Below are 14,208 nucleotides of genomic sequence, written 5' to 3' on the forward strand. Positions count from 1 at the left end.
CTGGGCTGCCGTGATCACATGCCACGTCCCATCACTTCAACAGCCAGCAGGTGGCCAGGTCTGTGTGAGGCAGCATGAGTGTACACACAAGGTGGAGATGGGGCCTTCCTGGCAAGGTTCTGCTCCTTCAACACACTATAAACTCACAACTCTGATAAGAAGCTATCAAGTGCAACCACCCACAAAAGCCACAGGGTTTCAGAACGGCAGCCAGCGTGTGACAAAACAGTCTGCACAGCATGCGAAAGAGCTGGGAATCCAGACAGGTGTGGCCAGGAGGATGAGCAGAGGGATGGGGTGCGGAAGACCTGAAAGACACAGAAGGAGGACACTCATTCCAGGAAGGCGCACGTGGGGAAGCGGAAGATCAAGGTGAACTGAGATTCTGGCTGGAGTTGGCCAACTACGGCCCATGGGCCAAACCAGGCCCACACCTGCTTTTGCAAATACAGCGTTCCTGGAACACAGTCATGTTCATTTACACATATTTCACCCACAGCTGCTTTCACACAATAACGCCTAAAGTATTTATTATCTGACCCTTTACAGAAAAAGTTTGCAATTCAGCCTAGAATACTGAAGACCTTGAAAAACAAAAGAAAAATGTGGATTTCATCTATTAGGCAATAATAATCTGCTGCAGATTCTTGATTAGAAAACTGCTAGAATATATGTTTGAACAGTAGAAATATGCACAAAAAAGAAAAAGAGCAGTTGCCATTCATAGCGCATCATCAACATTCACGGTGCTCTCCCCCTGCTGTCTGATTTCAGCCTCACAGGCACCGTGCAGGCTGCTCTCTGCTCCCATGACAGGTGAAGGAGCTGAGGCTCAGAGAAGTGACGGTGCCTCAGCTGTAAGTGGCAGGTCGGACCTGTCTGCCTCCACACCTAGTTTCACCCATGTCCATGCTGGAAGAGCTGGGGTGGGAAAAGACTCAAGATAGGAAAACAGGCTAGGAAACACTGACACCTGGTGACTCTGAACTGATGAGTGCCAGCCTTGAGTGGGGACATCAGAAATGGGAGGAACATTTAAAAGGGAGACAAGAAAACCTGATGAGATGACTTAATAACTGGTGTTTGTCATGGCAGAGCTATAGCGAGGGTATGTTCATGCCACTTACATCTATGGCTCATGATACGTATCACTGATGCAACAGCAAAATCCACAACGCTGGACCTCTAACAAGGTTCACGATCATTTACTCAACTATTAGGCTAGACTCCTATGAATGCCAATATTCGCATTTTCTGATATAGAAACATGAACTTCACATAGCTTCACCTTGTCTTATGCCCTGGATTTGCGTAAAGCATCCTACAGAAACTTTGAGCACAAGAAATGACTTACAAACATTATCTAGAGAATAAAATGAAGCTGCTGGTGGAAAGAAAACTGAGACCTCTAACCAGACAGGAGTGTACTGGCTGGGATTCAGTGGCAAATGTTTCGCATCTCATGCTGCTTAAGTTTAGCACAAAGGCCCCCCTGTGACACTGTCCTCCCTGCCTCCCTCCTAAATGATCCCTCTCATCAACTCCCAAAGCACCGGCCATGTTGCCGTTAGGCCTGCCAGCACTTCCCCTGTGAATGAGTGTCACTGTACTCACACCTGCTCTTTCAGAGAGAGGCAGAAACCTCTTCCATTTGCCTCTTTACCCAGATGCTTTGCATGCAGATCTCATCAACACTGCAGAATCCCTAATAGATTCACTTTTCTGATTGATTTTGGGGAAACAAAGTAGTTAGAATAAAAACTTTAGGCCTCTAAATTACTATTTGTAACAAAATTTTAAAAATATATAAATAGAAGGAAGACTGGCCTTGAGGTGACAACTGCTGAGGTGAGTGGTGAGTACCTGGGTGTTCATCATACATCCTATAGTATTTTTTTACATGAGGAAAACTTATCCTTAAGACAAAGTTTTAGACAGACATAAACAGGTAACCACAGGTGGATACACAAACAGATAACAATTTTTCAGTTATTTAAGGGGGAAAAAATCCCCAAGGTCATCCCTGCTGGGGCTACTTACCCATAAAGAGGTCCGTCATTGCCAATAGCAGAAACCATGATTACATTGTTAGCTGTTAATTCCCACACCTACAAAAGGAGCATTTATTTAATGAAAGTATACCACTCTTAACATGTAATTGTCAAAAAAAAAAAAAAACATACACAACGTCTAAAAACAGTTCTAAAAAAAGCAGCACTGGACCGTTATAAAGGCGGATGTGCTGGCAACCTGCATTTTTAGAGAATACCACCCAGGATGGAGAAGCACGCAGTGCACAGAGCAGATGCTGACTTTCTAGTCACTTTCAGGAAAACACGAATTGCATGTTTAGGTAAGAAAGAATTGGCACGGCATGGTGGCTCACGCCTGTAATCCCAGCACTTTGAAAGGCTGAGGCGGGTGGATCACCTGAGGTCAGGAGTTGGAGACCAGCCTGGCCAACATGGTGAAACCCCGTCTCTACTAAAAATAGAAAAATCAGCCGGGCATGGTGGTGTGCGCCTGTAATCCCAGCTACTTGGGAGGCTGAGGCAGGAGAACCGCTTGAACCTGGGAGGCGGAGGTTGCAGTGAGCCAAGACTGTGCCATTGTACTCCAGCCTGGCCAACAAGAATAAAACTCCATCTCAAAAAAAAAAAAAAAAAAAAAAAAATCAGCAAGGCACCATGTGCTCCTTATAAACACCTACTCTGAGGCCTCTAACCCACTCAATTTATGACATACAAATCACTGAAGCTCACATCATTAGCCATCTGTTCTCACAAAGCTGTCACCACCTGGATGAAAAGCCACCAACACACTAGATATGATGCAAAGCTGGGTTGCGAAAGAGCAGGAGCTGTCACCTAAACCCTGTGTGCAGTGACTCCACAAACCTTGTCAACAAAGGGATGATCCATGAAGTCCGGGCCACCGATGCTGAGGTTTAACACGTCAATCTTCTTTAAGATGGCATAGTTGAAGGCGTCCAAAAACCAAGACGTGTAAGATACCTAGTTAAATATTAAAACAGTCTGCTTAGTGTTTCAATCAAGTTTTAAAGTGCTAGGACAGTTTTTATTTCTGAGGCTCTTAAAATCACAAAGTATTTCTCTTAATATTTTTTTAACTTAAAACCAGAAATAAATCCTGAGTAAGCATAATGCTCTGGAGAGTAAAATACAACACCTAGAAGTTCTAAGTCCTTGGAGCTGAACCTAAGGAAGAGGCAGCTGTGTTCTGCAGGTGGCCTATCTCTCTAGGTGAAATGCACAGCTCTCTACACAAAGAATGCCTTCCTAGATAACACCCACGCTCCCAACTGCCCCTCTCCTATAAAAGGACTTATCCCAAGGCACTTCTATTAAGTTAAGCATTTTGGAATAGTTCAACTTATCTATCTAATCTTCTTCATTCCTAAACAGACTGAAGGACAAATGGCAGCAGTAACAGTTATTTCATAGTATTAGTCCTCTGATGTTCAAGTGCTCCTATGTTCCTTACAAAAGCTTCATTACTTTGTGGATCACCTTCAGCTGCTGCTTTTTTTAAAAATATAAAATTAAGTTTATGGTAGGAAGATAAGCAATGTAATGATTAAGATTATGTTTTTAAAGGTTTTTAAAAGACCACGTACTTATATTTTCTTATATACGCCAAAGAAACTCTAGGAGGAGGTATAAGAAAGGAACATCGTCACACAGGAGACACGGGTAAGTGAGGAAAGAACCTGCTGGACAGGGACAGGGGTGGGGGTCTCCCTGTGTTACCTTCTGACATTTTTGAGCTATGCATTACCTATTCAAAAATTAACCTTAAAAAATAAATAATGAAAAAAGAAACAAATACTAGGACCCTCTCCCTTTTCTATAGTTTCCAAATGAAGAGTGAAGGAACAAGGCTTGTAAACTCACATTACCCAACACAATGCCAGGTGTCGGGACACAGAGGTAAATAAAACAGCTCAAGGTGGTAGGAACCCAATCAGGGAGGCAAGCACGCTTATTCTATGTGCCATTTTTCTACTCTATCACGCAGACCACCGACCCAGGGCACAGAGGCCTGGGGAAGCCTGGAGGCAGAGAAGAAACAAGGGAAATCAAAGGATCGTCGTAAGTAGTAGCCTTGGCAGGGTCTTCAGGGTTCAACCTAGGTCGACACAGTGGTTGGTGGGAGAAGGGCAGAGCCACCCAGGAGGCAGAGAACAGTAAACTGAGCGTGCGTGCTGCAGTATGAATGGCTCAGCGTCACTGACGTGCACTCCTTCTACACAAGTGTGTACAGTCCAGTGATTCTGCTTTTTACATTTCAGTATGAATTCCTCAAGTTTCAGGAGTCCTCAAAATACCTACCTGATTATTGGTAAAGACCCTGAAAATGTGAAGTTCCGCATCTGGAGCAAATCCTTGGCACTCCCTCATGCTGGCTATCACACCTGCCACGAATGTGCCATGGCCCAACCCTGCAGTCCATAAAGAAAACAATCCCATAAAACACACTGAATAGCAAGTGCCAGGACGCAACATTCCAGGCCATGAGTTCCACAGCCTTCCACTTCCAAGTGCTGGATAGAGGAGGGCCTCTGCTGCTGCTCTACGATCCCCTTAAGACGTCACTGGCACAAGCACTCCTTCCAGGTCTAGCCACTCCACACTCTCCCGGGCAAGGAGCTGCCCCCACACCAGGCATCCCCACTCTCTCCTGAAGTGCTACTTCCCGACATCCTATGAGGTATTCAGAGCAGTTTCTGCCACAACAAAAAGCACAATAACAACTTGGGCTTGTCTGAATAATTGCTGGACAGACTGTGGAATCATGCACTAAATACACCCTCAGTCGATCACATGACCACGTTCTCACTGCCGCTGAGACCCACCATCGTCCAGCGTTCGCTCATTGGTCCAGTTGGTTCTCTCCTTCACATTTTTGAAGTGGGGATGCTTCTCACTCAGCCCAGTGTCAAAAACAGCAACTCTTACATTAGCACCTTATTCAGAAAAGAAAGCAAACACAATCATGTTTGAAGAAATTATCTTTTTGGATTTTGCCTATAAAATACATTCCTTCCTGGGACCCACAGAAAATGACATATTGTGGAAGGCCAAAGCTGCTCAGAGCAAACAAGTTAGGTCAGCTGCTCCCAGGGTCAGCTGGCTGAGCCAAGGCTAGGACAAGAGGACAGCAGGAGCAATGCCATCATCTGCCGCCAAAGAAGATTTAAGGATAAGCAGAAAATCCTTCTAGACCCTCCTCAATTGCCACCAGCACTCAGGATGGAACCAGCCCTTCCACTCCTAGCGGGCTTCGTAAGGCTCCAGGCTGGCACCTACTGATACTCTCCTTCTGGCAATTTATCACAGGTCTCCACCCCCCACCTTCTCAGAGGCCCTGCAAAACACTGACAAACCACACACCCAAGGAGCGGGACACAAAAATGGGAAAAGGGGGAACCATTCCTACTCCCAACAAGGACAGCAATTTATTCAATGCTGCTCATTTATAATACAGCAAACTCTGCCGCAAGGAACAATTAACACCACATGCGGCTAATCACACCTAAGAAAAATAACTGCAGTGTGCGCTTTTCTATAATAGTAAGTCTATTCCAGATACTGGCCAAAGCCATCAACACCAATGTGAAATACAACTGGCCTGTCTGACCAAAAATTCTAGAAAGCATCTAGAAAAAAATATAGAATACCTATATAGAATATACCTATATATAGAATACCTATATATATACTTATATATATACCTATATATAGAATACCAATATATATACTTATATATATACCTATATATAGAATACCATTTATGACTTAACAGCTAACCAATGTAAAGAGGGTAATGTCTTTCTGGCAAAAGGGCTGTGTACATATCAATACTATGTTAAATAATCTATTAAACTGAGATAAAGATAAAAATCAATGCTACTTTAAAAAATGCACACACAAAATCAGAAACCATTTGGTTTGGGGGGAATAAAAAATTATTTCTGATGACTAGAAAATTTGTTTTGTCAAGGAGTTTTCACTCTAAAAAGGTAAAACCATGGGGAGACACACATTTTAATGAAATGCCAGTCCACCAGGTATTAAAAGTTGAAGTATCTCAGATATTTTGGAGGGCAGGGCACCAAGGAGATAAAAGGAGAGGTAAGGGTCCCTAAGTAAAGGAGATACGAAAGACACCTAGGCAAACTGCGGTGTCCTAGGAGCAGGTGAAACTGGCTTACATTTAGAAGTCAAGGTAAAAATCTTCACGTTAGATAAAACATGAATGTTTTGTCATGATGAATCAGCAAGGGAAAAATCCTTATTGTTCTGAATTTTATTTCACAGGACATGATCATTATTAACACTGCTTCCTGTTCTGAAACAAATCATCAGCAGGTGTGACAGTCAATTACTTAGTCACTCTGCATTCAGGGCACCAAACTCAAGTGATAAACTAATTTCCATGGAATTGCCCAGATCAGGGACCATCTTTCCCCAAGAAGTGACAGACCTCTGCAGGCCTGTCGGTCAGCGCCGGCGGCCGGCACTGCTGTGCTCGTTTGTGTATGTGTCAACAGGAGAGAAGTGCTCCACAGCCTTCCCTTCTAACCTCAGAAATGGTAACAAAAATAAGACACAAATGGTGACAATTAGAAAAGCCACAGAAACAGATGCCTGGCATAACAGGAGTCAAAGACGAGGAGTACTTGGCTACCTCCAGCTAAACAAATAGTAAGAAGGTTGGATGTGGAAGGCTGCAGGGCTTTAGCACTAGGCAGTCCCGAACATGGAATTCCTGCATGTGTGGACTTTCCACGCCTTCCCTGGGTAATAGCACACACCTGTATATCCCATCTGCCAGAGCACGTCTGCCTGCAGTGTCTGGGCAACCTGGCGCGGGATGGCCCTCAGCAGCCGTCTGCTCGAATGCCTTCCCGTAGCATGCCAGAAGCCAGAGCCCAGGGAGAGGCTGGCTCTTCGCAGGGGACGTGATGATTGCCACTTCTGGCTCCACCGGGTTTCGTTGCATGGTACTGTGGGGTCAGCTACAGGCAAGGGAGAGAAAGGTCAGAACAGAAGAGCAAAACGAACTACGCGATACCCGCCAAGCAAAACTATCCTAAACACAGCGAGGACTACCATTTGCCACTCTGAGGGAAAGTGGGATTATCTTCTTTTTATAGAAAGACAGTCTCAATGCAATTATAATTAGAGGACGTTATTTAGCTGTCATATTATTCCCAAATAGTTCTCTACTTGAAATTTTCTAACCAAGGTAAGGCAAAGAAAGACTGATTAAATTAAATAATAATAATTTTAAACAGCTAATTGTGATACTAAAACTAAAGAAAAACCTGATTTTTCATCAGCAACTTGTTCTCACTGAACCAGAAGGGGGAAAAGTTAAAGAAAATGACCCTAAGCATTCATGGAGTTTTATTTTTACTATAAGTTTCACTAGATTTCTTGGGCAGGCAAACGCCATCAAATATCAACAGGACTTAAAAAAACCGTATACTGCTCAATATTCTCAATATTCTTATCTGCTAGAATTTCACCTTTCAAAAAACAAAAGAACTACAAAGGAGTGAGAGAAGGGGAATTTCTGAGGGTGATGGAATTATTCCATATCTTGATTTTGTTGGTGGATATTTGATGGTATACTTTTGCCAAAACTTGCCAAACTATACTCTAAAAAGCACGAATTTTACTATCTGTAAGTCTCTTTATTTTTAAAAAGCGGAGGAAAAAGGCAGTATCACAGAAATGGCCTAAGGGTTTTCCCTTTACCTTTCAAAGACCATGTCATAATGAACAAGTCATATTTCAAATCAGTTTTAAGAAGAGAAAATCTATAATACTAACACAGTTCTCTTTCTAAAGCAAATCATTGTCATTTTTATTCTAGCCTTACCAACCTACACCCATGTTAAGTACAGGGACCTGGAAACACATACAGTCATGTCATTTCTGGTAAGTAAATATTTGCACAGTCCAACTGAAATGGTTCTTAATTGAAATTCCTGTGCTGAGTCTGATCTTTAAGTCAACAGCATGGGACAATGCTGCAGGTGCTGACTGAAGAGCAACACTGAGACCAGGAATGGGCCTGCTCTGCTTGACCCTGCACAGGCCAGACTCCACCTCCAGTATTATACTCAGTTCAGGGCTTCACAGCTTTCAAACAATTTAGAAAAATTAGTACATTCAAAGGAAAACACTTAAAATGATGAGGGGACTTGAAATCAAGTCATCTGAGTAACTATGGCAAGAACTGGGGATTAGCCTGGAGAGAAAAAATTGCCAAAAGGGACACACCATGGGTATCTTCAAATATCTAAAAGACAGCTATCTTCACCATATCTTTAACTACTGTCATGTAGAAAACAGGTAGGCTTTGTCTTATGGCCCATGGGATAGAACCAAATGGGTGGGATCCAGAGTGAGAATGGTGTCAGCCCAAAATAAAGCAAAACCTTCTACGAGTAAGAGCCGTCGAAATTGTTAACATTTGGTTACTTACAACATCCTGAACACTCTACTAAGCTTTCTTCATATGCATTATTTCAGGTTATCTTCATGACAGCCCCACAAGGTAGGGAGTACCATCTCCATTTTATGAATGAGAAAAACTGAAGCTTCAAGATGGAAAAAGCACTTACTGCTGAAGGTCACAGCTAACTTCAAGGGGCATGGGCACGCAGTGGGCAAGTCTCCCCTCACAGGGGTGTCAGGCACCCGGAACACACGCAGTGGAGATGGTGTCCAAGGGAATCCCATCTCCAGAGAGTCTAGGATTCTTGTGCTAGAATTAGGCAACTCCGTGTCTCCTAAGGCATTCTAGAGCTCTTTAAGATAACTGAAGTAAAAATAAAGTCAAGTAAAATACCACAATGTATACATTTGGCTAACTGTATCAGGTTTGATTGGCTTTTATCTTCTGGGATTATTTTGAGTTGTTACTGCTTTTTAAGGAGAATAATACATAACATCTGGAGTAGCAGAAAAGGCTCTGAAAAAGTCAGACGCCTTAAGTTTACACCTGGTTTTACTACGAAAATTAAACTTCTCTTCGTGTGTGTGTGTGTGTGTGTGTGTGTGTGTGTGTGTGTGTGTGTGTGTGTTTGTCTGTGTGTTTAATGCAGCAAAACCTCAGAGGCTCTTAGGCCTAAAATATGATAGACAAAGAAGAGTAAAATTTTAATTTCTTCTTCCTTCTGATGAAAGAAATGATTGTAAATAATAACAGAACTAGCAATTTGTTAACCTGATTTAAGATAAACAGGAAAAAAAAATCCTTTTCCTTTGGTAATACATATCTTTGGAAAATATCATTTAATAAATATGCAATTTATTATTTGAGGCTAAACTCTATTTTGACAAGCCCAATTGTAATGAAGTAGGAAAGACTAAGCCCTGGAGAAGAAAAGGAAAAGCCAAATTGCTTCCATCCTCACACCTGCACAGCTGATGACTTAAACGAACCTAGCTGATGCATGACCATTCCCGGTCAGGAGGCTTTGAGAAAAACAAAATGAAACCCCAGGAAAACATGTTTTGCAAGAATGCCTTTAAAAATGGGGCTGGGTGCAGTGGCTCACGCCTGTAATCCCAGCACTTTGGGAGGCTGAGGCAGGCAGATCACCTGAGGTCAGGAGTTCAAGACCAGCCTGACCAACGTGGAGAAACCCCGTCTCTACTAAAAATACAAAATTAGCCAGGCATGGTGGCGCATGCCTGTAATCCCAGCGACTCGGGAGGCTAAGGCAGGAGAATCACTTGAACCTGGGAGGTGGAGGTTGCGGTGAGCCGAGATCGCGCCACTGCCCTCCAGCCTGGGCAACAAGAGCGAAGCTCCGTCTCAAAAAAATAAATAAATAAAAAGGAAAAGAAAAAAGAAAACACACACTGAGAGAAGCAAAATGCAAGGAAGAAGCAGACACAAGGACGTGTCTTTCAGCCCAAGAAGGCGGCCGCAGCCTTGAAGTCTGAAGGCTTTGAGATGAAGCTGGCGAAAATCACTTCCAACAGAAACAAAGATCACTACCATCTACTACTGCAAACCCTCAGATTTTCTTCTACCAGAACAGCACGAAGTCTCATTTTAAAAAATAATTCCGCCCCCCCACACCAACCCTGTGCACTAAACAAAACTAAACTAAAAAATTCCTACCAGGAAAATGTTCACAATTAGCAAACTAGATGGAAGGATGCGGATACTCACTGTACTATTTTTCAACTACTCGGCAGTTTGAGATTTTCCAAGTAAACAGCAGAGATAGAAATTTGCCTACAGTCACAATACTCACATTCAGCATACTTGAGGGAACGAAAGACTTTTCGTTGGGGCGTGACCCGTTTGATGTTTGGATGATCTTCAAGTGTTAGCAGCCCCACTTTCTGTTTTTCTTTTATCTGAATCACCTCAAAATCACTAGGGTAGTCGCTGGATGGATTGTTTCGAGGTATAATTCTCCAGTTGTCTACTTCACTGCTCTTCAGGGCACTTGAAATAAATGAATTTCTAGCTTTGGCTGTAAAGTATCCATTGAAAGCCACAATATATTCTGAAACCAATCACCACAAAAATAAGAGTTACGCACATACATTATAACATATGCTATATTGTATCTAATCCAAAATCTGGCAAAAGAAAAATTATCTTAAAGCCCACAGCAGATGAGAGGAAAACACAAAGACTAGTTTAAGTACCTAGACAGCTGTCTGCAGAGCTTTGAGGAAAAATGATCTATATGGGGCTGGGCGCGGTGGCTCACGCGTGTAATCCCAGCACTTTGGGAGGCTGAAGTGGGCAGATTACAAGGTGAGGAGTTTGAGACCAGCCTGGCCAACATAGTGAAACTCCATCTCTACTAAAAATACAAAAAATTAGCTGGGTGTGGTGGTGGGCGCCTATAATCCGGGGAGGCTAAGGCAGGAGAATCACTTGAACCTGGGAGGCGGAGATTGCAGTAAGCAGAGATCACACCACTGCACCCCTGCCTGGTGACAGAGCAAGCCTCCGTCTCAAAAAAAAAAAGATCTGTATGAATCACCTAACCACACAGAATACATCATTCGAAACCAGATACCCGTGATATTTTTTTAAAAAGCAAATACCTACAGAAGTTTGAATACACAACAAAGAAATGTATATAATTGTTATCAAGTAGGAAAAAGAAATTCAGAGAACTGAATGCTCAGTTAGTGTTTCTTAAAACGAAAACAGTAACAAAATTCCAGAGTGGATTATGCGAGACTATTTGCTCACTTCTTCACATCTGGTCACTCAAACTTTAGAACATAAACATTCAGCACCTCCCAGCTCCCCACCTTCACCAACTACAATGGCACCTGTTCCAAAGAATCAAGGTGTAGGCTGGGCACAGTGGTTCATGCCTGTAATTCCAGCATTCTGGGAGGTCAAAGTGGGTGGATTGCTTGAGCTCAGGAGTTTAAGACCAGCCTGGGCAACATGGTGAAACAAAAAATAAAAAAATTAGCTGGGCAGGCCGGGCACAGTGGCTCATGCCTGTAATCCCAACACTTTGGGAGGCCAAGGCAGGAGGATCACCTGAGGTCAGGAGTTCAAGACCAGCCTGAACAACACGGAGAAACACAGTCTCTACTAAAAATACAAAATTAGCCGAGCATGGTGGCGCATGCCTGTAATCCCAGCTACTCGGGAGGCTGAGGCAGGAGAATCGCTTGAACCTGGGAGGCGGAGGTTGCGGTGATCTGAGATGGTGCCATTGCACTCCAGCCTGTGCAACAAGAGTAAATCTCCATCTCAAAAAAAGAAGAAAGAAAAACAAAAATAAAAAAATTAGCTGGGCATGGTGGCAGGTGCCTGTAGTCCCAGCTACTCAGGAGGCTGAAGTGGGAGATCACTTGTGCCTGGGAGGCCAAGGCTGCAATGAGCTGAGATGGTGCCACAGCACTCCAGCCTGGGCGACAAGAGCAAAACTGTCTCCAAAAGAAAAAAAAAAGAAGGTGTAGGTAAATAATGCATGTCAATTTCCTTTTATCATATAAGCTTACTCTACTGGGAAAACAAACTTAAGCAAACATTCATGTGCTGTGCACTCAACCCACTGGAAATTTACTACAGAAGGCCAGGCGCGGTGGCTCATGCCTGTAATCCCAGCACTTTGGGAGGCCAAGGAGGGTGATCACTTGAGGTCAGGAGTTCAAGACCAGCCTGGCCAACATGCTGAAACCCCGTCTCTACTAAAAATAAAAAAATAAAATAAAATAAATTAAAAAAAAAAAAAAAAAAAAAAAAAGGCCTAGCACGATGGCTCATGCCTGTAGTCCCAACACTCTGGGAGGCCAAGGCAGGCGGATCACGAGGTCAGAAGCTCGAGACCAGCCTGGCCAACATGGTGAAACCCCATCTCTACTAAAAATAGAAAAAATTAACTGGGAGTTGTGGCGGGTGCCTGTAGTCCCAGCTGCTCGGGAGGCTGAGGCAGGAGAACTGCTTGAACCCGGGAGGTGGAAGTTGCAGTGAACCGAGATCACGCCATTGCACTCTAGCCTGGGCAACAGAGTGAGACTCCATCTCAAAAACAAAACAAAACAAAACATTAGCCAGGCATGGTGGCAGGCACCTATAATCCCAGCTACTTGGGAGGCTGAGGCATGAGAATTGCTTGAACCCAGGAAGCGGAGGTTACAGTGAGCCGAGATCATGCCACTGCACTCCAGCCTGGGCGACAGAGTGAGACTCTGTCTCAAAAAAAAAAAAAAAAAAAAAAAAAGGAAAGAAATTTACTGTAGAAAAGAAGAAGATGTTCTTCAGCAATAGCTAATTTTATATTAAGTAAGCTTTAAAAAAATAAGATGGGAGTTCCTAATATTTAAGACAACATCATTACCATATTCCACAACTGTTGATGAGAATTCCACCTTCAAAGTCAGGTGGGAACAGCCAGGGCATGGGGCCTTTTCAAAAGATTTCTTTTCCAGTCTGTCGCCCAGATGTTTCTTCCCACAGAGCGAAACCACTAGCAGAAGCAGCCAGATGTTGACAAGCTTCATGGTCACAAGCGAATATGATCATAAAATTGCATATATTCAAATCACACTTTTTTCTTCTTGATTAGAAGTGAATTTTTGTTTCGGCTAAAAGCTGCAACATTACTGATCAGCCATCTTACAGTCTTGTCCAACGTAAATAAAAGTTAAATCCCATGGCCTTTTGTGGTTCAGCCTGAAGAGAGGCTTTCATTTCTTTCTCCGCTTCTTCTCCATCTTGGAAATAAGGCTTCTCTCACTCAGGCCGTGACGACTGAGTCCTATACTCCATTTGTACCATAGAAGCAATGTCCAACGGGGTTGATCAACCACTGTGAGCCAATCTATGAAACAAAAAACAGTGCACACAGACATTAGTAGCAAACTGACATAGCCAGGTATGATTTAGTTGTATTTATAATTTAAACAAGTGGGTCCACCAGGCAAGGTGGCAGGTGCCTGTAGATCAGCTACTTGGGAGGCTGAGGTGGGAGGATCACTTGAGCCCAGAAGTCTGAGTCCAGCCTGAGCAACAAAGCGAGACCCTATGTCTAAAATAATAAAATAATAAAATAAATAAGAGGGTAAAAGAGATATCCTGGTTTTAAGACAAATTAATGTGCCATACAACCATGAAACATATTATTTCATTTTTATTTACTTATTACTCACTGCTTTCACGGGAAAATTATTTTTAGGCATCTTCAAAAATAAAACAATAAAATAAATGAGAAAAATGGAAAAAACTAAGGATAACAAAATAACACCAAAAATACTAAGCACACTGGACCTGAGCATTCTAGCAGCCAAAGAGAAGCAGCAGTCAGGACGATCCTTTGTTCTGTTTCAGATTCTGTATTTTCTATCATTTGCAACTCAATCCCCAGAGGATTTCCCCAGTTGGCACTTTTACTTCCCACAGATTTCATCAATTTTTCAGGCAAAAGCTTGGTATAAAGCCTTACTTTCTGCTGTAACATTAATACCTAACAGCAAAGTAATTTCCATATCAGTGATATTTAACACCTTCTTTAAGAAACACTATGCTTTAATATTACAGATTTTGAAATATTGTCTACCAATTATATGAAAACAGCATAAAAGGGTTAAATTGTCCTGAAATTTATTTTACCTGAAACCTCACACTTAAATGTAACCCGCTAAATGTCTTATAAAACCAGATTATCTCTTT

At 42.7% G+C, this 14,208-nt stretch overlaps 1 protein-coding gene across 2 annotated transcripts in view; it reads right to left on the minus strand.

Annotated features, from left to right (window-relative positions):
* MBTPS1 (membrane bound transcription factor peptidase, site 1) overlaps positions 1 to 14,208 on the minus strand; it is a 64,516-nt gene that overhangs the window by 35,012 nt on the left and 15,296 nt on the right. For both annotated transcript variants that reach the window (XM_063654141.1, XM_054452635.2), the window contains exons 2-8: positions 12,878 to 13,360; positions 10,307 to 10,564; positions 6,839 to 7,042; positions 4,877 to 4,987; positions 4,353 to 4,462; positions 2,898 to 3,014; positions 2,041 to 2,108 (exon numbers count right to left, since the gene is read on the minus strand). In XM_063654141.1, the coding sequence (XP_063510211.1) occupies positions 2,041 to 2,108; positions 2,898 to 3,014; positions 4,353 to 4,462; positions 4,877 to 4,987; positions 6,839 to 7,042; positions 10,307 to 10,564; positions 12,878 to 13,040 (1,031 nt within the window). In that variant the 5' untranslated portion in view covers positions 13,041 to 13,360. The remainder of the gene's footprint in view (positions 1 to 2,040; positions 2,109 to 2,897; positions 3,015 to 4,352; positions 4,463 to 4,876; positions 4,988 to 6,838; positions 7,043 to 10,306; positions 10,565 to 12,877; positions 13,361 to 14,208) is intronic.

Source organism: Pongo pygmaeus, chromosome 18, assembly GCF_028885625.2.
Source record: "Pongo pygmaeus isolate AG05252 chromosome 18, NHGRI_mPonPyg2-v2.0_pri, whole genome shotgun sequence".
Lineage (NCBI taxonomy): Eukaryota > Metazoa > Chordata > Mammalia > Primates > Hominidae > Pongo > Pongo pygmaeus.